The 27,300-nt window shown below is 44.3% G+C and overlaps 2 protein-coding genes and 1 pseudogene across 8 annotated transcripts; all 3 read right to left on the reverse strand.

Annotated features, from left to right (window-relative positions):
• Nucleotides 1-1,237: 1,237 nt before the first annotated feature.
• On the reverse strand, nucleotides 1,238-13,114 carry TIRAP (TIR domain containing adaptor protein). Of its 6 annotated transcripts, none has more exons than XM_081281240.1 (5): nucleotides 12,771-13,114; nucleotides 12,132-12,255; nucleotides 4,871-4,948; nucleotides 2,708-3,289; nucleotides 1,238-1,882 (listed from the first exon to the last, which is right to left on the reverse strand). In XM_081281240.1, exons 4-5 carry the CDS (start codon nucleotides 3,249-3,251, stop codon nucleotides 1,863-1,865), a joined length of 564 nt encoding a protein of 187 aa, XP_081137366.1. In that variant the 5' UTR covers nucleotides 3,252-3,289; nucleotides 4,871-4,948; nucleotides 12,132-12,255; nucleotides 12,771-13,114; the 3' UTR covers nucleotides 1,238-1,862. The 6 variants fall into 6 exon arrangements, with proteins under 6 accessions (XP_081137366.1, XP_081137365.1, XP_081137364.1 ...); XM_081281239.1 differs by lacking the exon at nucleotides 4,871-4,948 and adding an exon at nucleotides 4,670-4,828 and having other exon boundaries at nucleotides 12,141-12,255; nucleotides 12,771-13,107; XM_081281238.1 differs by lacking the exon at nucleotides 4,871-4,948 and adding an exon at nucleotides 4,670-4,828 and having other exon boundaries at nucleotides 12,771-13,106.
• A 5,589-nt stretch (nucleotides 13,115-18,703) lies between these two features.
• FOXRED1 (FAD dependent oxidoreductase domain containing 1) lies at nucleotides 18,704-27,262 on the reverse strand. Its single transcript, XM_081278939.1, has 11 exons — nucleotides 27,102-27,262; nucleotides 26,214-26,434; nucleotides 25,405-25,515; nucleotides 25,040-25,158; nucleotides 22,019-22,113; nucleotides 21,624-21,725; nucleotides 20,875-20,951; nucleotides 20,546-20,706; nucleotides 20,250-20,379; nucleotides 19,849-19,953; nucleotides 18,704-19,428 (listed from the first exon to the last, which is right to left on the reverse strand). The coding sequence occupies exons 1-11, from the start codon at nucleotides 27,184-27,186 to the stop codon at nucleotides 19,174-19,176; spliced, it is 1,461 nt and encodes a 486-aa protein (XP_081135065.1). The 5' UTR covers nucleotides 27,187-27,262; the 3' UTR covers nucleotides 18,704-19,173.
• Nucleotides 23,708-24,788, reverse strand: LOC308640927 (derlin-2-like; annotated as a pseudogene). Its single transcript has one exon. The product of its transcript is annotated as a derlin-2-like (transcript).
• Nucleotides 27,263-27,300: the final 38 nt, after the last annotated feature.

Genomic DNA, 27,300 nt, shown 5'->3' on the forward strand with positions numbered 1-27,300 from the left:
ATGAGTTGCCACATCATAGTATTCCTTAATTCTTTTATATATAATAATTCATACTTTAAAAATTTAGCTAGGCGTGGTGACACACACCTGTAACCTCAGCAACTCATGAGGCTGAAGCAAGAGGATCACAAATTCAAGGCCAGCCTGGGTAACTTAGCAAGACCCTATCTCAAAAAGGAAAATAGAAATGGGGCTGGAAATGTAGCTTGGTGGTAAAGTGCCCCTGGGGTTGATGTCCAGTATCATGAAAAAATGATAAACTTATTGAGAACAGATAAATGAAACCCTGCCTATCCCACAAGGAATATAGTCTGCTGCTGGAAGAAAAATGTTGAGTCCTTCCAGTCCAAGGCAAAAACAACTACTATGAAAGCATCAGCTCCAATCAAAGCCAGACCTCTCATGGGGTTCCCAGTTACCACAGGATCAGCAGGCTATTTTTTTTTTTTTTTTTTTTTTTTTTGGTGCTGGGGATAGAACCCAAGGCCTCAGGCATGCTTGGCAAGCATTCTACCTCTGAGATACATCCCCAGCCCAAATTAGTAGACTTTGATCCAGGTGAGGGGTGATTCCTGAGCCCTGGTTTTCCTTCTCCTGCCCCCACCCCCAGTTCTTCCATCTACTGTACATTCAGAATGGCTTCTAGGTTTGTTTCTTTTCTTTCTTTTTCTTTTCTTCTTCTTCTTTTTTTTGGTACCAGGAATTAAATTTAGGGGTATTTGATCACCAAGTCATATCTCCAGCCCTAGTTTGCATTTTATTTACAGACAGGGTCTCACTGAGTTGCCTAGCTCCTTGCTTTTGCTGAGGCTGGCTTTGAACTCTCAATCCTCCTGTCTCAGCTTCCCAAGCTGCAGGTATTATAGGTGTGTGCCACTGCGCCTGGCAACGTTTGTTTCTTTTTTGGTGCTGGAGATTGAACCCCGGGCCTCATGCATGCTAGGCATATGATCTACCCTGAGGTACATCTGCAATCCTAGATTTGCATATTTAATGGCACTTGTGCAATAAATAAAATACAGCACAGTGCTGTCTGCACCTTTCATCCAGCTTTTTTTTTTTTTAAAGAGAGAGTGAGAGAGGGAAGAGAGAGAGAGAGAGAATTTTTAATATTTATTTTTTAGTTCTCGGCGGACACAACATCTTTGTTGGTATGTGGTGCTGAGGATCGAACCCGGGCTGCACGCATGCCAGGCGAGCGCGCTACCGCTTGAGCCACATCCCCAGCCCCTCATCCAGCTTTCTGAAGTGAGTCCATGTCTCTCGGAGAGAGAACAGCAGTAGTGTGTATGAAGGACTTGACACCTGTTGCTTTCTTCTGATGCCTGTTCCAGGGCTTCTTCAGGCAACTGGGAAGAGCATCCATTCTGAGACCTGCAGTCTAGGCTTCCAGCTCATTGACAGTTGCGTGCTTCTTTAGGAGGGTTGCCTATCTACCCAGTGCCCAGTACCAGGGAAGGAGACAGGTATATGCTAGGCTTCCTGTCCAGTTAGGCAGCAGGCAAAAGACTGCTGACCCTGTTGGTATCAGCACTTCCTACCAACTTCTATTTCTGGCTTCCTGGGGGACTCCCCTGCTTCCTCATGGTCTTCCTGGGGAGTCCCCAGCTTCCTTGTGGCCTTCCTGGGGAAGTCCCCACCTTCCTTGTGGCCTTCCTGGGGGAGTCCCTGACTTCTCCATGGCCTTCCTGGGGAGCCCACAGTAATAGAAGCCTGATGGGTAGTCTGATCCTAGGGTCACTATAAAATGCTGCAGACTCTGGCTCCTGATGTCTCATTATATCTGCTTGAATCTGACGCCTTATATAGGCTATATCTAGCTTTACTCCAATTTCCTTGGTCCCATGATAACATAAGAAGTGTCAACTGAGCGTCTGCAGATCTGAAAGAGACCAAACAGAATCATAGGAATTGTCAACCTCCTCAAACACAGCATCTTTATTCCCCCCCTACTGGTCCCTGTGTCTTTGTCTTCTTTTTATTATGTTTCTTCCTTAACCACTGTAATATAATTGTCCCTCCTCTGAGTATGTTCATCATATGAAATTCTAATTATTTTGCTCCTTTTTGCCTTACTAAACTGATATCCCTCCTGGCATTTCCCAGATCTTGATAGACATCTCCAACTAATCTTAGTGAGAAACTTCATACTATTACTGTTACCACCAGCTAATACATATACAGGGTTTGATATGTGCTAGGCCTTGCCTGTAATGAATACTTAACATGTACTAGGTCATACTCTGAACACTTACTGAGTATACATACTATTCTTTCTCTTTTAAGTTCCTGGGAGTTGAACCCAGGGACACTTAAACACTGAGCTCCATCTCCAGTCCTTTTCATTTTGAGATAGAGTCTTGCTAAATTACTTAGGGACTTGCTAAGTTGCTGAGGCTGGCCTCTAACTTGCAGTCCTCTTGCCTCAGCCTCCTAAGTCGCTGGGATTACAGGCATATGCCACCATGCCCAGCTATACAATTCTTGTTTTACAGTAATGGAAGTCTGATAAGCAATAAGAAAATCAAGGCACACAGGGAGTAACTGCTCACACGATAATAGATAAAGAAGCCAGAATCCAAACCCAGTCTTTTCCAGAGCCTACACTTTAAACTACCAGGAGCTATAATGGCTGTCTCCTAAAGGCAATGTGGATCAGATTCTGAGGTTGAGTCCCCTCCCCTTCTTTCACCCTTCCATAGCTTACAACGTATGACAGCTTCCTTGACTTGGTGAAAGCCACGATCAGGACCTCTGCCATCAACATAGTACATGAATCGGAGCTCAGGAGGGTAGGCATCTCTGGTCAGTCCAGTCAGCAAGGGGATGGTGCAGCCCTCGGCCCCCGGTGCCTCAGTCAAAGCCTGCAGCATCTGGTACTTGCACCAAGGATCATGAAGGAAGCCTTTAGTGATAAGCAGCACACGACAGTGACTACTGCTCAGTGCTTGGCACAGCTCGGATACAATGGCGCCACCTGGGGTTGCATCCCGAAGCTGCAGGAAGCAGCGTAGGCTGGCAGTACTGCTCTCCAGGTAGGCGACCAGTTCCTGGGCAGCTGTCAGGTCCTCCTCACTGTGGCATACACAGACGTCATAGTCTTTGCTCCAGCGGCCCCTGCTGCTGCTGGTATCCATGTGTGCTGATGATGGGTTGAAAGACATGACTGAATTGGGATTTGAGGGTCGGTGGCTATCCTGTGAGGCTGACTGTGAACCATCACTGGAGTGGCTTTCTGGGTTAACAGGCATCTTCTTGGGCTTCTTCAGTAGGGCTTGCCTGAACCAATCTGTAGTGGGGGGAAACATACTGCTCAGGCCTACATCTTTCCAGGCTACCTCCTCACACATGGAGGAGTCTCACCACAAGGGAAGATGGGCAGGATTCCTGCCAGCTCCCTGCATTGGGAAACACCTTACTCTCAGAGATTTAGCTATGCCAACTTGTTATCCCTTTAGGCCTTGCCTAAGAGTTCTTTCTATCTTGAAAGGATTCAAGAATACATGAGAACTCTAGAATCCTTATTTGGGAGTGTTTTATCAGCTTGATTAAGAGATGTCCTTAGCCAGGTGAGTAATGCACAATAGGGGGATCCTGTAGCCTCTGATGGAAGTGCGCAATGCTCAGCTAGGCCTGGGTACCAGAAATGTGGTCTTAGCTACAAAGGAGGCTGAGCAGGAGATCACTAGAGCCCAGGAGTTTGAGACCAGTGTGGATCACACAGTGAGACACTGTCTCAAAAACAAGAAAAAAATAGAGATGGCCTTGCCCTGCTCCAAGTCTTTTGATACCTAGTACCCCACCCCTTAAGTAGAATATTTCACTAGAACTAGATGGTCAAACATCTGCATATAGAGCTATGTATGCTGGTAAAGATCACCCTGTTCCAAAGCCCACTTCCAGCACTGAGATGAGGTGGCTTTAGGTTAGGGTGGGATGCCCATTGTGGAAAGGAAAGGGCAGGGGGGCTTGTATCTGTTTAGCTCCAAGAAATCCTAGATGTTGCTAAGTAGGCAACACGAATCTAGGAAAGAAAGCTACTACTCTGGCAAAGCACAGGGCTTACTGATTCAAAATCTACACTTTGGAGCCAGGCACATAGATTTGGTTGTGTCCTACTGCTTATTCTATAACCTTAAGCAAGTTAGTCTAGATCTCCATTTCCTTTATCTACAAAATGTGTTTATTTTAGTTGTTGTTGAAGGTTAACTGAGATAATGCAATATCTCATATATTATAAGTACTCCATAATAATATTAAAACTCAGCTATTGATGAATACAGATAGTTTGTGTTTGGGGGATTGATTCATTTTTTCTTTTTATGGTCCTAGAGTAAAGGTTCTAGAGTAAAGATTAGTATGATAAGAGTCACAGTATTAAGCAATTAGCCTAATGATTTCTAGGCTAGGAAAATTGTTTGAGCAGGCTAGAAAACCTTTGAGCCAAAAGGATTGAAGAACCCACCAAAGAATTCACTGATGCATGCCTCTCTCCTCACTCTCCACAAAGCATGGGCACTGAAGTCTAATGAGGAGTTTTGCCCCCTTGGCACCCTTTCTGCATCCCTCCCTGTGTTTGGACCAGGCAAGCCTCCCACCTCGCCAACATGCAGGCTAAGGACTACACTCTTAGGAGCAAGAACAGAAGTAGGAATCTGGGTCCACTCACCAGCCATCTTGCCCAGAGGCTTCTTGGACTGGGATTGAGGAGCAGGGAGGGAGGTCGATGATGCCATAGTATTGGGCTCAAAACTAACCCCATGAGACTAGGCATCAGTAAAGCAGTAGAAAGGGGGAGACCCAGTCTTGACCTCATGGAACAGCCATCCTAAAAGGCATAGAGAAAGAGAATCATAAAAGTTATACCTACCTTACTCCCAATCCCAGTTTGTGGGCTTCTGGAAGTTCTACCACTCTGCTAATGCCTAAACAGGTCCTAATCATGAGACTAGGGAAAAACAACACTGTGATTAGAGCTGGTTTCTGAATAAACCATGTTTTGTGTAGTATACTTAGACTTACAGGTGTGAGTTCAGCATGACTGGCAGAGTGATTGTTCTCTACTCCACCTGGCTAGGATGGCGTTTGGAATCTGGGGTAGAGTTCATGGCAGGGAGCTCTTTATAGGCACTTCTTGTGTAAATGCTGAAATGGGAGGACAGCTGGTATTTGGATAGAAAACTGTGTATCCAGGTAGACAGATGCTGAGCAGTCGAAAGCAAGAACATGTGTGTTCCTTGGGAGACTTCCTCTCTGTCTGCTTTCCCCTCAAAGCCCCCATTCTTCTACCTATCCAGTTCTCAGATCAGGGAGAAAGTGTCATGAAGTGGTGAAGGCTATACTCTGAAGGCACAGTGCCTAGACTCTCACTTCTAGTTAACGGCGGCCTTCAGAAACTTGCTAAGCTTCAGTATCTCCATCTGTGAAATGGAAATACTGTAATGCTAGAAATTTTCTCAGCATTATTGTGAGAATTACATGAGATAATTTATGTAAATCCCAATGACATCTGCCATACAATAAATGCTCAGAAAATGTTGTGGGTTAGTATGCCCTTAAAATAATCTAATCTGAGTACAGTGGCATAACACCTGTAATCCCAGTGACTTAGGGAGCTACAGTAGGGGGAGACTGAGGCAGGAGGATTGCAAGTTCAAGGTGAGCTATGGCAACTTAGCAAGACCCTGTCTTAAAAAGTAAAATAAAAACTGGGAATGTAGAATGTAGCTTAGTAGTAAAGTGTCCCTGGGTTCAATGAAAGAAGAAGAAGGAAAAGGAGAAGGATGATGATAATAATAATAATAATAATAATAATAGTAGTAGTAGTAGTAGTAGTAGTAGTAGTAGTAGTAGTAGTGCTGGAAGCTCTTTAAACCTAGGTTTATGGGAAACATTGGGTGGCTCAGAGTCTGCAGGGGGAAATCACAGAATTCTAGAGATACTTCTCCAAATTAAGGGCTGGTGGAAGCTTGGCTTGGCTCTGGACCTGCAGAGTAACAGGTACAGGCCTGCTTTCTCACTCTTTGCCAGATCTTCAGAGGTAAAAGGAAAAAAAAATGTTCCCTCTGGGAACTTCCACAGAAATAAAGTGGATTTTTAGACACACTGTAATACCGAGGTTTTCAAATTTAATGAAGAACAATCTGTTAGACATTAATGCTCTATTCACTGATGATAAACACTATCATACCAAACTGATGACTAAGACTAGAGATGCTGATGATTGATAAATATTATCACAGTTAAAAAAAAATCACACGGCAGCAACAAAAGGGGCAGAAAGACGAGTTGGAATAAGTGCAGGAACCAAAGAAGACATTTTAAAGAGAAAAGCAGAGAAGTATTAAAATTCAAAAGGACATCAAAAATAGACTCTCTGTGTGCATGAGTTTCTTTTCCTTCTTAATATCCTTAATCTTGGGATAACTTAATGTCCTTAATCTTCAGATAACTTAGGTGGCAGGCAGCAGCTATGGCAGGGCCTTATACCATTGTTAGTTTTTTTTTTTAATTTATAGAGAATAAAGATTTATTCAGTTTCCATTGTTAGGTTTTGAAGTTCTTTCTCTGTACATCTGTTTTTTTAAAGGTTCTGTACATCTTTTTAAAAAATTTATTCTAATTTGTTATATATGACAGCAGAATGCATTTCAAATTTATATTACACATATTATAGAGAACAATTTTTCATATCTCTGATTGTATACAATGTAGAGTCACACCATTCATGCCTTCATATGTGTACTGATGTCCATCTCATTGCACTGACTTTCCTACCCCCATACCCTTCTGCCCTATCTAGAGTTCTTCTATTCGCCCCATGCATACACACCCCCATCCACATTATGAATCAGCCTAAAAAAAACTGAGGATGTAGTTCAATGGTAAAGCACCCCTGGGTTCAATCCACAGTACCAAAAATCAAAACAATGTATACCCCAAACACCCATTTGGAAAGAATAACAAAGACTTGATAGAAAATGAATAAAGAACTTCTTCAGAAAAGGAGCAGCATGATACCTTAATGCCTTCCAGAATGTTCCTTACACTATTATATGTAGCAACTTACAAGAGGGAAGTGTTACTGTATAAAATATAAAGTGAGCTGGGCAACTCAGGAGGCTGAGGCAGGAGAATCTCAAGTTCAAAGCCAGCCTCAGCAACTCAGCAAGGCCCTAAGCAATTTAATGAGACCCTGTCTCAAAATAAAAATAAACAAATAAATAAAACAGGCTGGAGATGTGGCTCAATGGTAGTGGTTAAGTGCCCCTAGGTTCAATCAAAGTAATAATAATAATAATAAAATAAAAAGAGATAGAAATGTAACTCAGTGGTAGAGTGCCAATGGGTTCGTTCAATCCCCAGAACCACAGATAAATTAATCAAATCAAAGAGTCTGGGCTATAGATCAGTAGCAGTAGCACACTTCTCTAGCATGCATGAGGCCCTGGGATCAATCCCCAGCACTACAAAAAATTTCTTTTTTAAAAATTTGTTTTCAACAGGCTATACTATTCTCAAATACTTGCTAAAACATTTGTCTGCGCAGGAATTTTAGGGTTTGTAGGATTCAGCATAATTCATTTATAACTTTTTTTTTTTTTTTTTGAGACTGGATCTCACTAAGTTGCTTAGGGCCTTGCTAAATTGCTGAGCCTGGCCTTGAACTTGCAATCCTCCTGTCTCAGCTTCCTGAGCCACTGGGATTACAGGCATGTACTACTACACCCATCTGATTACATATTTTTAAACACAATACAGTGTTTCTCAAAGAGTGGTTTGTAGATTGTGGGGTAGCTCCAACATTCATACTTCTAAGTATGGAATGGAACCATGACTTAACATTTTTTGTTTAATTCTTTGATTAATCTTTTTTTTTTTTCTTTTTTGTACTGGATATTGAACCCAGGGGCACTTTATCACTGAGCCACATCCTTATCCCCTTTTATTTTTTATTTTGATACAGGGTCTTTTTTTTTTTTAGAGAGAGAGAGAGAGAGAGAGAGAGAGAGAGAGAGAGAGAGAGAGAGAAACTTTTTAATATTTATTTTTTAGTTTTTGGCGGACACAACATCTTTGTTTGTATGTGGTGCTGAGGATCGAACCCGGGCGGCATGCATGCCAGGCGAGCAGCTACCGCTTAAGCCACATCCCCAGCCCTTGATACAGGGTCTTGCTACATCACTCAGGGCTTCACTAAATTGCTGAAGCTGGCCTCAAACTTGCAAGCCTCCTGCTTCATTCTCCTGAGTCACTGGTATTACAGGGGTACACCACCCTGCCCAACTTTTTCAGTATTTTTGAGGCAGGGTCTGGCTACATTGTCTATGTTGTCCAGTCTAGCTTTAAATTCATGCTTCTTCTGCCTCAGCCTCTGGAAAAGCTGGAATTAAAGGCTTGTGCCACCACTCTTAACACCTGTGTTTTTCTTCTAATCAACAGAACACAGCAAAGGTGATGGAATGTCACTCACATGATTATGTTATTATATATGACATGTTTATGTCTACATTACATACATCATATGTAAGATTTATATATATTACATATATGAATATTACGTGTGAATACATACATGTGTACATGTATGCTTGCGTGTGTACACATAGCTCCATCTTAGCAGATGGGAAAGAAACACCTTGCTCTCTCTGAAAAAGGTGCCATGTTATGAGAGGACCATGTATGAAGGAAAAATGGGCAGCCTCTGGTTGCTGAGAGTGGTCCCCAGCTAACAACTTGCATGAAAATGTACCTCAACCCTACAATTGCAAGAAGATAAATTCAGCCAACGACCTGAAGGGTTTTAGAAGTGGATCTTTCCTCACTTTTGAACCTCTGATAACTCCAAAGCTCTATGGACACCTGGATTATAGCTGGGTGAAACCCTGAGCAAAGAATCCAGTTAAGTCTGGCTTGGTCCCTTGAGCCACAGAAACTTTGAAATAATAAATCAGGGACTGTGTTAGTTTAAAATGCCAGTTTCTGTGCTCCATCTGAAGTCTACTGAATCGAATCCCTGGGCATGAGATTTGGGATCCTGCATTTTAAACTAGAACTTCAGGATTCTAATGTATCTAAGAATTGGTCCTGTGTGTCCATCAAATAAAATTGCATATCTCAATTCCTCTGGAGCTCTTTAAAACGATTCCTGCCAGTCACAAGTTCTAAATTGCTGGGATTACATGTGTATACTTGTAATCCCAGAGGTTCAGGGAGTCTGAAACAGGGGGATCACAAGTTCAAGGTCAGCTTCAGAAACTTAGTGAGGCCCTAAGCAACTCAGGGAGACTCTATTTCAAAAAATAAAAAATGGTTGGCGATGTAGCTCAGTGGTATTTTTTTTTTTTTTTGTACCGGGGATTGAACTCAGGGGCATTTAACCAATAAGCAACATCCCCAGCCCTTTTTTGTATTTAATTTAGAGACAGGGTTCTCACTAAGTTGCTTAGTGCCTTGCTAAATTGCTGAGTTTGGCTTTGAACTTGAAATCCTCCTGCCTCAGTCTCCGAGCCACTGGGATTACAGGTGTGCACCACTACACCTGGCCTCAGTGGTAAATTGCCCCTGGGTTAAATCTCCAGTGCCTCAAAACAAACACACACACACACACACACACACACACACACACACACAGAGAGAGAGAGAGAGAGAGAGAGAGAGAGAGAGAGAATTTCCCTGGAGATTTGTATTCAGTGCTTCAGAAGTAAGGCCCCAAAATCAATTTTGTCAGAGCTGCATAGGAAATTTTGGTACAAGGAACTACTAGTTTAAATCACGTTACCTATATTTACAAATTTGTGAAATAATTTAAAAAATGCCTAGCAAATCTTGGGATTGGTTTTGTGAAATAAATTCCGAACTACTTATTTTTGCAAATTTAAGATTGAACTGTGACAAGAAACAGAATTCTGGTTAACTGAAGTATTAAAATAAATCATTTGATTAATACATGTCAAGGCACATATACTTTTACCAAGATATTTTGTAGATTTTGAATAATTAAAAATGTCAAAAAGTTACTGTCTTGTATAACTAAAAAGAATAAAAAATTAGAAAAAAAATTTCAAAAAGTGCACGTGTGTTAAAAATAGCACCCAGTATTTTGAATTTAAGAATAAAACTATTTTTAATTTAGGCATCAAAATCTAAAAACTTGGGGCTGGGGATATAGCTCAGTTGGTAGAGTGCTTACCTCTCATGCACAAGGCCCAGAGTTCAATCCCCAGTACAAAAAAAAAAAAAAAAAAAACTTATCTGTACTTTAGTCACATAAAAACAGCAATCAAATATGAATAGAAAACATTATAATTAATTTTGCTATATTATGTGTGGTATTATGGATTAAACCCAGGGGCACTTTACCGCTGAGTTAGTTCCCTAGCCTTTTTATTTTATTTAGTTAGGCAGGGTGTCACTAAGTTGGTGAGTGAGGCTGCCCTCAAGCTTTTGATTCTCCTGTCTCAGCTTTCCAAGTTGCTGGGATTACAGGCATGTGCCACCATATGTGGCTTCCAGATAACTACTTGCAATATTCTTTAAAAATGGCTTTGTGGTGATGTTTGAACAGTATCTAAGCTCATCAGAAACTGCTGAAATATGTGATGCTAGAATAATCCTTATTATTCTATTGATTATAAAGTAGTACATTGGTGGACAAGGACAGAGAGACAGGCCAATGGAAGAACAGGGTGTCCTGAAACAGGCCCATATCTGTATTATCTGACACTGTAATGCAGCAGGGAAAGATGGTCTTTTCAATAAATGGTGTTCGGTCAATTAAGATAGTCAATTGTGGGGAAAAAAATGAGTCTCAATCCACATCTCATACCATACAAAAAAAGTAGTTTCAAATGGATACTAGATGTAACTGCTAATGGTTAAACAATAAAGCTTTTAGAGAAAATTATTTTATGACTTTGGAGTAAACAAAAAAAATTTAATCTGATACTAATAACACAACCATGGGGAAAAGGATGAATTGGAAACCAATGAAATGAAGACTTCTGTTCATCAAAATACATTATTAGGAGTAAAAAGACAATCTACTGAGAAAATGCTTAAAAGTACAGATCTGGGCTGGGAATGTGGCTCAGTGGTAGAGTGATTGCCTGGCATGTAATAAGGCTCTGAGTTCAATTCCCATCACCATTAAAAACCAAACCATCACCCCCCTCCCAAAAAAAAAAAAACAGATCCAATAAATGTCTTGCATTTGAAATTTCAAGAACTCCTACACACTACTAAGAAAAAGAGAGACAACCTATTAGAAAAATGGGCTAGGTTTGGGGGTGCATCTTACTCTGGGTGTAAAACCAAGCCCTATGCCTACCCCACCCCCAACAAAAAAATAAATGGGCAGAATTGAACAGGAATTTTACAAAATAGGGTATTCAAATGGCCAACAGACATAAAAGGTGCACAGTTCATTAGTCATCAGAGAAATGCAAATTAAAATCTTAGTCCATCACCACTATGTCCTTGATAGAATGAAAAAGATAGTATGGGATATTGGTAAGGATGTGAAGAAATAGGAATTCACATACTCCTGGGGGGAGTGTAAATTGGGCACTATATACTCAAGCAGAATGTGCTTGCAGCCGGCAATTCCACTCTTAGGTGGAAGTGCTTCCATATGTTCACAAAAACACAAGAATATCTGCAGCACTATTCAAAATAACCCCCAATTGGGAAACAACAATGTCCATCAGCTCAAGTGTGCAGTATGTTGGATAAATAAATTGGATAAATAAAACAATCTAGCCATACAGCAGAATGTTATATATGAACAAGGCTGAATGAATTATTGCTAAATGAATTACTGCTAAACACAACCAGGGTGACTCTCAAAAAACATAGTGAACAATGCCATATTCTGGAAACATATCATTACATGGATGGAAAGTCTAAAACCTGGTAAAGCTCCTTTATGGTGTCAAAATTAGTTTAGTAGTCACCCTTGGGGGGAAGCAGTGACTGTAAGAAGGCTGTGGGAGGTTAGTAAAGGCTTATTGTACTAGATGCAGGTAGCACAGGAAATTATCACTTGGTGAAAATGGTTTAGCCATGCACTTAGGATCTGTGCACTCTTCCAAATGTGTTATGTATCATTTCTTAAAAAATCTAAAACACACAACACAAACTGGATGTGGCTTCCTCTGAGTCACTCCTGACCCTCATATTCCCTGGGTTAGGTGTCTCCACTTGAGTTTTCATACTTCCCCCTCTCTCAGCAGCACTTCTCTGGTGCATTGATTTCTTTTTTGTTTTTGTTTTTTTTTTAAGGGGGGGGAGAGAGAGAAAATGATTTTTTTTTTTGGTAGACGGACACACAATGCCTTTATTTTTTTTTTATGTGGTGGTGAGAATCAAACCCGGTCCCGCCCGTGCTAGGCGAGCACTCTACCGCCTGCCTGGTGCATTAATTTCTAATTTTCTGTCTCCATGGAGCCCAAGAGGACTGAATTTGTTCTGTTCATCGTGTCCCTCTAGTACTTGGCTCAGTGCCACGGTGGAGGTCGCTAAATGACTGGGCCTCAGAGGTACTTAACCCCACATAAAACCATGTTTTTGCCACAACTCAACCCAAGAGCAGACAGGCTGTGACCTGAGCAGAGAAGGATGCCTCAGAGAAAACAGTATCTACAGTTTAAGACTGAAACAACCAGAGTCAGGCTATTGAAGCCCAGCCAAAGGAGAGGAGCCCGACACCAGCTTCTTTTGCGACAGAAAAGGTGACAGCTTTCCCGGAGGAACTTCTTAATGCTGCTTACGCGTTCTGGGTGCTGGAGATGGCCAGTCGAAAGGACCCGGAGAAAAGAAGGCGGTCACTCCAGGACAGACTTGGGACGAGGCCCGGAAGAAAGCAGGACGGATTCTTGCGGCTCAAAGTCGGGTCTGGACCTAAGGGCCGCGGGTTGCCCCAGAAGTCCCGCAGCAACGGTGCCGCCTCTCCCCGCCCGCCCGCCGGGTCTTTCACCTGCGCTCTAGCCAGGGTCTCGGAAGTCTGCGGCGCGGGCTCCGCCCAGGGAAGTGCTGCGCTGGCCCGACTCCCGGAAGCGGGAGGCCACTGCCCCTCCTGCCCGCGCCTGCCGCTGGGAAGCAGCACCAGGCGGCCTCTGGGTGAGCCCGGCCTCCTCTAGGTGGGAAGGTGGGCCTCCAATGGACATTAGCCTCAGGGACTTGGACATGAGCCCTTACACTCTAATGCCCAAAGTCACATGAAACCCCTGAGCCCCAGTAGGGGCTGGATGGTGGAAAAGGAAAGAAATTATTTTGCTCATTTAGCCCTCTAACACCTTGCATGGGACGTGTTCACACCCTATTTTATATCACGGAGAAAAATAAGGCTTAGAGAGATTAAATTTCTCCAGAGTCACACACGGTTAGCTAAGCGGTAGAATGGGGCTGGAGTGCAAGAGGGGTGGGCCCAGTGTGGCAGCTGTGAAGTCGTGCTTCCAGGAAACAGGAGCCCCAGGAACGCTGATGCCAAAATGCTTTGCCCCTACAGGCCTTCCCAAATGGGCGTTACCAACAATTCTACAGGATGCCAACAGAGCTGCTGCAGTATGTGATGTTGGCAGGCCCTCGGTCAAAGAGTTAAGCGATTGCTTTGACTCCCTCTTAGAGCCCTTGAGATGTTCTTGACCATAGGGATCCCCAAGGGGATAATGTAACATTTCCTAAAGGTGTTTCAACATAGAAGAAATATTAATAATATCTTCTTGAGCAGTGTTCCGTAGCATGCCAGTTTGGGAAACTCTGTTTTAAAACTATATTCTTTAAATGCTGGAGGATGGAGGTGGTTTAATTGGGCCATTCTAAGATTGATTATCCACCTTCTCCAGTCTGATTTCTCAGCCAAAATGGATGAGCAGCCCATCCTGTGAGGGTTTGTGCTATAGGGTTATTTATGCCCAACTCTTTGTGACCACTTTCCTTGTCAAAATTATGGTCTCTGAAAAAAATTAACATTAAACAGGGACGAGAGGTGGGAGGGAAAGGGAGAGAGAAGGGAAATTGCATGGAAATGGAAGGTGACCCTCATTGTTATACAAAATTACATATAAGAGGATGTGAGGGGAATGGGAAAAAAAATCAAGGGAGAGAAATGAATTACAGTAGATGGGGTAGAGATAGAAGATGGGAGGGGAGGGGAGGGAGGGGGGATAGTAGAGGATAGGAAAGATAGCAGAATACAACAGTCACTAGTATGGCAATATGTAAAAACGTGGATGTGTAACCGATGTGGTTCTGCAATCTGTATACGGGGTAAAAATGGGAGTTCATAAGACACTTGAATCAAATGTATGAAATTCTACCATGCGGCCTGCGCAATGGTTCCATTAATGAGGTTCTAGGCATAAAGTTAGTTAGAAGAGATCGAAATAAAACACACAGACTCAGTTACCTTATTTCTATTGCTAGGTCCGAGACGGCTCCCCTCTCTGGTTCCCTCCTCTAACCGCCCAGCAGGGCAGCAAGGATTACTCAGGGCTAGCAGGAGAGAGAGAGAGGAGTAGCCTTTTATTGGGGAACAAGAGATTTAGGGGAGAATTCCATCCAATGAAGGTTGAGGGGGGGCTGCATTCCAAGGTCAGGGTCAGTGATTGGGTCCCCAGGGGTCAGTGGTCAGGCACACCCCCACACAGATGGGCTCTCTCATCAGGAAAGGGTCGGGAAAGCTTCGACACAGCCAGAGTGCCTCAGACCCTTAACGGGAGCCACCCAATCACGTGTCAGAATGGCTTCCCACATGAAATATGATATGTCAAGAGCTTTGTAATGTTTTGAACAACCAATAAAAAAAAATTATGGTCTCTGATAGTTCATGTCGTAAGGATTAAGTGAGTATTCATAAGGAGCACAGGGCACCCAACATTTGACAACATGTTCAGTCAGTGTTCACTTTTGCTCTTTAGCGGGTACACTCTGCTCTTTCCTTTCCCAGAGTGTTGTAGGGACAGATGAGGCAAGGTACTGAAGATAGGGAAACAGTTTTATTTGGCTGCAGCCAGGTTCAGAGGGCACAGCTTTTGCTGTAATCAATCAATCCCCTGAACCCCAAGTTCAGGTAGTTTCAGAATTTTATATTCAGCATGTAAGGGAGGGGCTCAGAAGTTCTCAATCTGCAGAAGTTTACATAAAAGCAGCTTTTTCTATCACTGTTCTGGGCAAGTTAACCCTTCTAGGACAACACATGAGAAGGGGAGAGCTTTTTTCTTCCCTTTCTTCCCCCACCCCCTCAGCTGTTACCATGGAGCCCAATTGGTAACTCCTCTTACCTTAGAAATGTAAACATCTCTGTGAAGCTCCAGCTCAAGGCTCAAAGGCCTGGTTTACACATTTCTATAAACTACTATACTGGATACATGTTTGTGAAAACCTAGTAAGGGGGGGGCTGGGGATGTGGCTCAAGCGGTAGCGCGCTCGCCTGGCATGCGTGCGGCCCGGGTTCGATCCTCAGCACCACATACCAACAAAGATGTTGTGTACGCCGAGAACTAAAAAATAAATATTAAAAATTCTCTCTCTCTCTCTCTCCTCTCTCACTCTCTCTTTAAAAAAAAAAAAAAAACCTCTCTCTCCTCTCTCTCTCTCTTTAAAAAAAAAAAAAAGAAAAAAAGAAAACCTAGTAAGGGGGGTCCAGCTCCTGGAGTGCTGATTTCTTCCAGGCTAGCGGCCAAGTAAAACAGGGTGACACGAAAATAGGAAATTTATCTACACTGAATTCTTTTGTAGAAACCCTTTTGCTGACGGTCCTAAAATTAGCCATGGTGAAGATTTCTGGAGAAGGCTAGTTAAGATTTTCTGTGGAGAAATGGGGTGCCACTACAAGAGTGCCCTCCCTCTGCCCAACTCTGCTCTGCAGAATGGCCTTCTTCTGGCCAGGCTCATTTTTGCAGCCTATTCAAGAAAGCCTTTCTTAACTCTGCCCTTCCAAGTCCCTATGGTGCTTTGCTTAGCTTTTTCATTAGACTGAAGTTTCTCTGAGCCAGGGATGGGTCCAACAGGGAGTGTTCACAGGGACACTCAAATGAAGTAGCATTGACAAGTACAGAACAAGCTCTGGGATGGCTAGGTGTTGGGGCAAAGATAAAGGAGGTTTAGTTCAGGCCCTCACATAGGTACAGATTCTGTAATCTCTACCTACAGACTAGATTGTCTCTTGAGGTCACACCAGTTAATCTATCCTCTATCAGATGACCCTCTTAGATATCCTGCAGGCACTCTTCATTCAACATGTCCCATGTTAGCATGACTCTTCAGTTCCTGGTCTCGTTTTTCTCCTAGGGTTGCAACCATAGGGGCTCTCCAAGTCTGGAATGCTTGTTTTTTTTTTGTTGTTATTGAGGATTGATCCCAGGGCACTTTACCACTAAGCTGTATCCCATTCCTTTTAATTTTTTATGTTGAGACAGGGGCTTGATAAATTGCTGAGGCTGGCCCTGAACTTGTAGTCCTGCTTTGGCCTCCTCATTCACTAGGATTACAGGTGCGTGTCACCACACCTAGCCCTTAATGCACTCTTTTTTTTTTTTTTTTTTTAAAGAGAGTGAGAGAGGAGAGAGAGAATTTTTAATATTTATTTCTTAGTTCTCGGCGGACACAACATCTTTGTTGGTATGTGGTGCTGAGGATCGAACCCGGGCCGCACGCATGCCAGGCGAGCGCGCTACCGCTTGAGCCACATCCCCAGCCCCCTTAATGCACTCTTAATACTTGTGTTGAAGGGCATTACTTCTTGGTGAGAAAGTAATGAAGGCCCTTTCCTTCCAACCTTTAGATTGGGATGTCTGTGCTGAAGAGACAGTGTGCACTGGACATCTGAGGAGCCATCTTATAGGGTTAATGGGATTCTGTCTGCCCTGACCTGTCTGTCCCTGTGCCCTTGCCATGGCAAGTTCCTTCCTTTCTTTCAGCACTATTCTAGTGGTTCTTCCTCTTCTCTTGCTTCATTTGTCCTGGTTGCCCCAGACCCTGGCAACCATTTCCTATCTTTTCCCTTCTATCTGAGGTCCATATCATCTTTTACATTTCATTGTCCCGGAAGCCCCTTTTGAGGGAGTGGTCATTTTACCAACTGGCTCTACTCCATTCACTTCTCCTTCTCTGTAGCTGCCACACCTCAAACTTCACCCATCACTGAACTACTGGGTACTGAATCCCACTGGTGTGTCATTTTATGCTGTTGGCTGCTTCCTCCTTAGCTTCCACAACACAATATTCTACTGAATTTTTTTCCTGCTTCACCGAGCATCTCTTCAGCACCTTCTTTAGTTTGTCCCTTAAATGTTGGTGGGTTCCCTTTAGCTTCCCTGCCTAGCCTCCTACTTCTAACCTCCCTTGACACCATCCTGTTCCATGATGCCATCTCTAAAGACCAGATTGTTCTGTGAGGCCACACCAATTAATCTCTCTCTCTCCTCTTAGATGACCCCATTTGGATGTCCTATAAATACTCTTCATTCAACATGTCCCATATTATTATGGCTCGTCAGTTCCTGCCCCCCTTTATTCACTCCATGATCCTGCCAGCAGTTACTCTGAATCCTGTCATGGCCTAAATGTATCCTGTTCCCTCATCCTGCTCCCCATAAAGGGGATATGAGGACCCAGGGCCTCACACACACTAGGCAAGCACTCTACCACTGAGCTACATCCCCAGCCCTTAGTTCAAGTTCACTCAATTGCGCAGGCTGGCCTTCAACTTGTGATCCTCCTGGCTTTTGTGTTTACTCTGGCTCTGCAGAAGTCACACTATTATCTGATCAGCCTCCTGAGTAACTGGGATTATAGGGGTGCACAGAATCTGCCCACCCCCCAAATTCTTGAAACCTAATACCCATTGTGATAGTATTAACAAGTGGGGCCTTTTGGAAATGACTGAATCATGAATTCTGTCCATATGAATGGGATTAGTGCCTTAAAAAAGAGGATGAAGGGAGCTGCCTTAGTCCTACCATGTGAGGATGTAAGAGAATGCACCATCTTTGAGGTAGACAGCAAACTCTTATTAGACACCCAATCTACTAGTACCTTGATCTTAGTCTCCAGAACTTACAAGCAATATAAATTTCTATTATTTGTAAATTACCTAGTTTAAGATATTCTGTTATGGCAGCCAAAATAGAATAACAGAAATGCCCTGAATCTTAATTCTTATCTCTGAGCCTGTTAGTGTTTTCACCCTGCCTGGATTCCCTTAAGTTGCTTATTTAGGTTGTGCTTGGAGACCAACTTCCCTAAGAAGCTTCATGGAGAAATCCTTTCCTGTCTCACCCAGACCTCCAGCCTAGGTGAGATGTCCATGTTTTGTGCTTACTCTGGCTCTGAAGAGGTCACACTATTATCTGATCAAGAGGCAGTGGTGGAGGGCAGGACACAGATATAAGAGCTCTAGTGAAGACTCATACTATGCTTTGCTTTACTTGCTGATGGGTCTCTAATATGTATGGACAGAAGTTAGGGCTGAATAAATATTGAATAGATGAACAGAGCCATCCCTCCCTCTACAATCAATGTTCCTACAAAAACTTGGAAACAGGGGGCACTAGCTTGGAATGAGATGCCTACCACTGGGCTCTAAGAAAGCTCCTGGGAAGAGGATGGAGCTGTGCTTCCCCACTCCTGGTGTCAAAGGCTAATGAGATGCTTGGCAAGCTTCTACCCTGAGCAGAAAAGTAGAAGGAACAGAAGACAGGAGGGAAAGAGATAATCACATTTATTGACTGATGAATAGGATAAATAGACAAGTCATGAATCTGAGCCAGCCTTTCCCAGAATTGTTCTGCCTGGTTTCTGCCCTGGTCTACCCAGAGAGTCAGAGGCCAGCTTTCTGGGTCAGTACCAGGAAGGAGACAGCCCTGGGCCACAGCTCTCAAAACTCCATCTGTACTGCCTTGGTGGATACCATCAGCCTGTGCTACAGATCAGTTCTAGGGACCTGCCCCATCACTGTCTATTGTCCTGGGTCTGAAAGCCTGTGCTCACTGACTTGTCCAGCCACAGGAGGCCAAAATGGTCTAGATGAGAAGACAGTGGAGAAGGGGATGAGTCCCTGGAATTGGCTGCAGGAGACCCTGGCACAGTGCAGGGAGGACTCAGGAAGTGATGGGCTAGAGTGAGGCAAAGATCACAGCTGGGCCAATGTGGCCCAGTGAAGAGCTTCCAAGCTCAGAAGATATTGTCCTCCTGGAACTTCTCTCCTAAGTGAAAACGGCTGAAGAGGAAGGGGCTCATGTTGATGGTCTGGAAGTGGCCATCCAGCACCATTTCTGCCACAGCTCGCCCCACGGCAGGGGCATGCTGGAGCCCATGACCACTGAAGCCTGTGGCAAAGTACATGTTGACGACTAGTGGGTGGGGGCCCACCACGCCATTCTGGTCAAAAGTGTTGTAGTCGTAATAGCCAGCCCAGGCGTTCCGAACCTGCAGGTACACAAGATGCTTAGGTTTTCAGGAAGACTGCAGACATATTCAACCCTCTTTTTGTTTCCCCTTCCAGTACAGGGGCTTGACCCCAGAGCCTCATGCCAGATTAGCATTCTACCACTGAGCTACACCCCCAGCTGAGGGTCGCATTAAGTAGCTGAGGCTGGTTTGTAATCCTTTTGCTTCAGCCTCCTGAGTAGCTGGGCATTATAGGCATGTGCCACTAAGCCTGGCTTCAACCATCACTGTTCGACAGGAGTCAGCTGCTGAGGATGGGACGGGTTCAAATGACTCTAGCAGTTATGAGATGGTAGAAACAAGGCAGTAGATAGATTCAAGGGGACTAAGATACTCCAGTATCATCCTTCTTGTCCAATGTCCAAAAGCAAATAGGAAAAACTATACCCTGCTAGTTACCTTCAGACTCTGAAAAGCTGGTACCCTCTCAGCCAAATGGGGCCAAACCCTGTCCTGGAAGAAATTATGGTCCACATCCAGGTTTGTTGAGTCTGGCTCCTCTTCCTGGGTGAGAAAAGGGGACAAGACTTATATTGCCTAAGACATAAGGGCAGACTTAGACCTCATTGATCCTTTTAATCAATCCCCCCAGTAGGTGGGGAACCCAGAGAAAAGGTCCTAGTTCTAACTGGGTAGGTAGTAAAGGAGCTACAGCATCAATGGCACAGGATTTATCCCATCCCAACCCCACCAAAAAAACAAGACAAAACAAAACAAAACACCTGGCTCTTTTATGGCAAATAGTCTATTTAGTCTATGTCCCTTCCCAACACTGCTCGCCCGACCTCCCCTTAACTTACCTCAGTGGGGCTACAACCCCCTAGGTAGTTGTTGCCTAATCCTTCCCGGCGGAAGTAGACTCCATTTGTGTTTGCAACAAATGGCACCTCCAGGCCTGGACCTTGGGGACAGTGCCATACATACACATACCTGTCATAATCAGGGGGTTAGTGTATCATAGGAACAGCATGGCTAGCAATCCCCCCCACCTCATACACACACACACACACACACAAGCACATGCATATACACAACCAACATTTATATTTCTTTCTTTTCTTCCACTAATGTCCTGGGATGCCCTGAGGGAAGCTACCTTTTTCTTGGCTCCACAGGTAGCTTGGTGCCCTGCAGGGTACCAGGTGGCCCCTTCCCAATACCAGCCAGCTCTGCTATTTGCCCAGACCAGGCTCCTGCAGCATTGATCACAATGGCACATTCCACTGGTTGGTACTCCAGGCTGTTGTTCATTTTCACCTACAGGCACCAGAAGATGAGGGGAGGGAGGGCCTGGTCCATGAGATACACACTTCCCCTAAGCCTTAGTTTACCCATGCTGGAAAGCAGGTAGAAGACCAACATCAGGATAGTTATTACTTTTCTTGTCCCTCCACTGTGTTAAGCATACAGGAACTAGGGACTTACGTGGACTTCACAGATTCTTTTCAAGACCACCTCCTCCCCACTTGAGGTCACCATGCGGTTAGATGAAGTGATAAAACCTGTGGGAAAGAAATCAAATATAAGCCTTCGGAGCTGGAGGTGAAGCTCAACAGCACAGCACGTGCTTAGCATGAGAGACGCCCTGCTTCAGTCTCCAGCACTATCCATGCTGCACCCCTAGTAAAAAAGTCCTTGAGGTAGGTTAGGGGTGGGGAATAGGGTTTCCACTGGTTTATGTTTTTCTTTTTTTGTAGAGCTGGGGATTGAACCCAGGGGTACTCTACCACTAAGCTATATCCCCAACTTTTTATTTTTTATGTTGAGACAGGGTTTCACTAAGTTGCCCAGGCTGCCTTCAAACTTGAGATCCTCCTGCTTCAGCCTCCTGAGCCAATGAACGGGATTACAGGGTGCGCTACCACACCCAGCTCCCTTGGTTCCTAAGGAAAGAAAGCTAGAATGATGGGTGCTTTTCTAGACACTGAAGTGAACAGAAATCAGGTAGCCAGGACAACTTGGCCACACACAGAACAGAACAGTGCTGGAACTGTGAAACAGGTCAGAAGTCACAAAGCAGTCTAGTGAGGGGTAAGGTCAGGCTATCTATCCCTAGCCCTCAGGGAGAAGGTCTCGGGCACTGACCCTTGCTTAACCTGTGAGAAGATGGGCCCCAATGTAGACCATACTCTGGGTGATAGACAAAAGCAGAGGGAATGGGGCCATGGACTCACGTGTCACCTCTCCCTGGCAGAAAAGGACTCCCATGGACTGGACCTTCCGCCGAAGCCCCTGAAGCAGAGACCAGGGGTCAAACCAACCTTCACCCTCCATCCCTGAGATAAGAAAAAGAGCACCCACAAAGAGGGATTAGGACTCTCTTCTCAAGAGTATATTTCTAGTCAACCCCACCCCTAGTATTTTTCTAGGGCTGGGAAGTCAGGGAAGGTCATCTTGACCAACTGAATCAGAGAGTCCAATCCTGCTAAAGGGCAGAAAAACAGCATGGCTTGGGGCAGACCTCATTGCCAAGAAGGAAAACAGTTCTCCTTCATTATGGCCCTGGCATACTAAGCCCCCAAACCACCATCTTCAGGGAAAAAACTGTCCCTTCTACAGCAAACCTCACCATAAGATGCCAGGGCCACTCCCTTCGTGTTCATCCAGGGAAACTTGTTCTGAAGCTGCTCAGGAGACATCAGACAAACTTTGGCCCCTTCCTGCCTGAGAAAAATGTATAGGTCTGCATACAGTGAGTATGTGAAAGAAGCAAATATGAACCTCTACAAGCAGGGAGTCCAGCTCATTCATGTCACTTCCCTGTCCTAAATGCCCTGATTTTTCCTCACTGCTGAATGGGCAAAGACCCAGCTTCCTAGTCAAGGTCCCTCAGTATCTAGACCCTCTTTCCTTCCCTACTCCTGCATTTTCTTTTAATATACTTATTTCTTCTCTCTCTCTCTCTCTCTTTTTTTTTAGAGTGAGTGAGAGAGAGAGAGAGAGAGAGAGAGAGAATTTTTAATATTTATTTTTTAGTTCTCGGCGGACACAACATCTTTTGTTGGTATGTGGTGCTGAGGATCGAACCTGGGCCGCACGCATGCCAGCCGAGCGTGCTACCGCCTGAGCCACATTCCCAGCCCCCTTATTTCTTCTCATTTCCTACCCATTCCATGTATTTTCATGACACAGTGGGGAATTCTGTTCCCTCTACTCCTCCCAGGACAGCCTCCCTCTCCACCACGTAGTATAATCCTATCCATCAGCACAAGTATCTTGTCTGGGACCCTGTTCTCCAAAGGCAGGAGAATGTAGGTGCTAAAGAAAACTCATGAGCCAAAGTGTCTGGTTTTAGTCAAATCCCAGTGCCACCATTTATTAAGTCCTTGTGCCTCAATTTCCCCACATGTGAAACAAGGATTTTCTGATGATTAAATGAGTTAATACTAGCAAAGCATTTAGGAGATTACCTGTCACTAGTTAGACTTGTAGAGGTTTTATTAAAGAAAGCCTTCATTCATTATGTATCACAAAGATTCCCACCCTTGACTGATTCTGAAATTCACTTAGGGTAGAGGCTGCTAAATATGACCTGTTGCTTCTTTTTCTAAATGAGGCACACTGAATCATTTATATTTTTATCTATGGTAACTTTTATGGCAGAGCTGAGTGGCTGCAATAGAGATAAAATGACTGGCAAAGCCTAAAATATTTACTTGCTGGCCCTTTACAAAAAATGTTTGCTAGGGCTGGGGATGTGGCTCAAGCGGTAGCGCGCTCGCCTGGCATGTGTGAGGCCCGGGTTCGATCCTCAGCACCACATACAAACAAAGATGTTGTGTCCACCAAAAACTAAAAAATAAATATTAAAAATTCTCTCTCTCTCTCTTTAAAAAAAAAAAAAAAATGTTTGCTAGCTGGCTGCGGTGGTGCATGCCTGTAACCCCAGCAGCTACGGAGGCTAAGACAGGAGGATAGCAATGGCGAGGCACTAAGCAACTCAGTAAGACCCTGTCTGTAAATAAAATACAAATAGGGCTGGGGATGTGGCTCAGTGGTTGAGTGCCTCTGAGTTCAATCCCCAGTACCCCCACCCCACTCCATAGAAAGAAAATGTTGGCTGACCTCTAACTTAGGGTTCCTGTTTAAAAACTCAGATTCCCAGACCCTCCCTAGAATCTAGTTTATTAGGTCTGAGACATGTCCTAGGTCATTCTTTTTTTTTTTTTTTTTTTTACAGTGAAAGAGAGATGGAACTCAGTTTTATTTTGTCCTCTCTGAAACTTTCATTTACACCATGGCCTCGTCTATCAAAGAAGAAGAAAAAGCCCTGTCTTATGCCACAGAATTCAAGTACTTATGTACTTTGTTAGAGGCAGCAGGATATCTTTCTCCAGTTTTTTGGCTCCAAGAGATTACACTTTCAGTACCAGTGTAGTGAGGAACCACTGGCAAACTGCTGGAAATGTCTTCTGGATTAGTCAGTGTACCATTTCATAAAGTGCTTCTGGAGTTAAAATCTGTCAAGCTGTCAAAAGTGTCCACACTTTTACAACAAAGGATAAAAGAATCCCAATGGGTATTTCACCAAGTCCTTCCCAGCTGGGTTTCATTATTGGCACGGCTGCTTTAACCTCCCAGACGTTGGCCCTCACCCCAGGCAAAGCCTCCTGGCTGTTCTTCAGGTAGTGGATTGTAATTTGGATCCTCATCTGGTGTATCAAAAATAGTCCTCAAAATAGATGGTGTTTTTAGAATTCTTATCCCTCCAGGCTGATTGGGAAATACATCTTCCAAGAAAAAATATATGTGTCCAACTGCAATACCCAAGAGGTCCACAATGATTGAGTTCCCCAACAACAAGGAAAACCCCATGAGCACCCAGGGCAGAAAAGGAGCCTGGAAGTTGAGAAGACCAAAGAAGTTCATGCGGACATATGGGTTCCTTCGGCTCCATACATAGACGAGCATTATTATAAAGGCCTGTCCCAAGAAAACTAAGCTCACAAACAAACCAAAAAGAGTCATTAAGAATCCACCAAAAAGGAACATAAATACAAAGTCTGCTGTCCGACCTCAGAAAGAGCCTTCTTCTAGCATTCGACAGTAACGATATAGAAAAATCATGTTAAATAAAAAATTGAATCCAACTGGTCCAAAAAATAAGAAATTGGTGATTAACCTCCATATTTGAAAGTGTTTAAAAATTAATTCAGGATTGAAGTACAGCTGAAAAGGTGTGATCAATTCCAGCTGCACTGCGGCGGTGGTGAGGACGCAGGCGGTGGTGTAGGCGCGGCTAACCGGTGGGATTTGCAGATACTCCAGCCGGAGGCTCTGGTACGCCATCTTTCCCACCCCCGCCTGCCCACCCCCCAACTTCCCCTTCCGCCAGTATGCCCAAGTGGCCCTAGGTCATTCTTATGATCTGGCAAATGCAAGAACCACTGTAGTGTTCTTTCCATATCTGCATGACAACTGTTAGTACTGGGTATCCAGGATATGCACGAGTTCACCTTTCCTGACAAACTGATCTCCTAGAGAGTAGGCACCTGGGCCATCAACTCTAGCTTCCCAGTTCTTAACTTGGTTACAGAACTCACCACAAATGTGAGGTTGAGAAGTAGCAAGGGATGTGCTAAGCACCCACCTCTGCATTTTCACCCTGTTTTCCAAGGTCGAAGCACCCTTTTCTGAAGCCAGCAAGAGATAGCCTGAGGGGTTGAACTGGAGGTCCACGGGAGGAGAATCCACCACAGCCAGGTACTCCTAGTAAAAGAAAAGGTGCTCAAAGAGGCTGACTTAAAGAAAAGAGTATTCCTGGCCTTCTCACCCACAGTTCCTAGCACCCAAACCAGAAAAATGGTCTCCTTTAGGCGCCCATAATGGGAAGAAAAGCAAGGGTTCCGACTCCTAGTTGTTTGAATCATTTCTGCTCCCTGTATCCCATTGCTAGATGGGCTGCTCCTCCTTCTGGGATCACCACCCCAACCCCTCAAATCTCATAGCACACACATTGATGTTCCGTAGAAAGTCGACTGAAAAGAGGGAGAGCTGGACATTCTCAGGCAATGAGAACTGCTGACGAATACCGCCTACAGAAAGCACTGTGGAGGCCTTTGAATACTGTGGAAAGACAAGAAAAGTTGAGGTACATCAGTATGTGAATGGAATACTGCAATGCAAGTTTAGAGTTCCAGACCTAAAGTTAAAGGAAAATCCTATTTGTAAATATATAACCTAAGAGGTGTAGGGGTGGGTGAACCTCTATGCAAGCCAACCAGCAACTCAAAGATAAAGATAAAATTGCTATGGGCAAATAAGAAGTGCAGAGAGGGCTGTTCATCTACAAAGGGTTCCACACAGTGGACCAAATGGTAATGACCTGGAAATCCAAGGTCAGGAGATTAATATTTGACTATTAGAAAACACAAGGATGTGGCCAAAGTACAAAGACTTGCAGTTAGCTGGCAATGGCAAATAGAAATAACTAAATGAAAAAAACTAAGTAATGGAATCTAAAAGAACATTAAGATAGCTGTTTGCATTAACAATAGCTTGAATGCAGGCTCTTTTGGCCAGGTCTTTGAGATCTAGAAAGATCCAACATTGTGGAATATCTTTTCAAAGCCAAAAACTTTATGCAATGCTCCTGGTTTGCAGAAGAATCTGGGACTATTTCTTTCTCATAAAGGTCAAAAGTCCAAAGCACAATCCCTGTCTTTGGGACCTCCAAAGATTGAAGTCTTTCCTCTAGAGTCCTTAAAATGCATCATCCTCCTTGTCCCACTCAAGACTCTGCCCGACTCCAGGCCAGGCCTCACCGTGTGGTCTCGTTCCACCACCAGTACCCGAATGCCATCTCCTTTCTTTTGCAGCTTCTTCAGCCAAAAGGCTACAGACAAACCAAGCACCCCGCCTCCAACGATCACCACATCTGAGTGTTCGGGGGGCAGGTGGCTAGTGTCATACAGTGGAGTACAGGCCTCTCCAGGCAGGATGGACTTGATCTTCTTCTTAATCTCAGACACCTTTTCATCCCAGTCTGTGGGACACAGTTGTGGTTAGAGGGCCATTTGTTTCCTTCACATGGTGGGGATTTGGAGGACAGGCACAGGAAAAGGTGGGAATACATAGGCACTTGTGTTGGCAGTCCCCACTTTTATCCCTTCTCATGAGGACAACTCTCACTCATATTGTCACAGCTTTGCTGGCTGTATGGTCTATATACCAACAGTCTGTCTCCCTTTTCATGTATCATGTCCAGCACTGCAGGATTCAATTTCCTAAAATGAACATTTTCTACTCTGTCCTGTAGGCAAGGTGACTCACATATACTTATCTCCTATACAGACTTCTCTCCCTCCAGACTCAGATATTCAAATTCACTGACATCTCCACTAGCATATTCTAGGTCCACAGAAGAGGTCCTGGTACACCCCACGTTGCAGCATTCTTTAAAGCATGGTACCTTTAAGTGGCACCTTATCCTGGAGATCCATCACCACCAATAAACCGCCATTTACAGAGGATCTGTCACTCAAGAAGGTCTGCCTTGGGATCCACACACCTGGCTGGGTCCTACAAACTCTGACAGGCAAGCTCTCCTCCCCAAGCTGACCCATTGTTCTGCCAGTGTGGGCCCGGGTCCCGGCCCTGAAGGTCACATAGCCGGAAGTACCCCAGAACCACAATACCCTCTTCAACTTTACCCAGAGTAGAGCCTCCTCTGTGCGTGCCTAGTCCCCGAATCAAGAGGCCCCGGCTGGAACGGAGCTGCAGCACGCTCCGGAACATGGCCCAGTACTAGTAAAAGCTTTACCACCGCTACCATCGGCGTGGTCAGAGCCCTGCGCCGACGGGCATTCAGAACAGCGCGCCCATTGGTTAGCAGTCCTCCTAGGCCCCACC

Source organism: Spermophilus citellus, assembly GCF_964194105.1.
Source record: "Spermophilus citellus genome assembly, chromosome: 2".
NCBI lineage: Eukaryota > Metazoa > Chordata > Mammalia > Rodentia > Sciuridae > Spermophilus > Spermophilus citellus.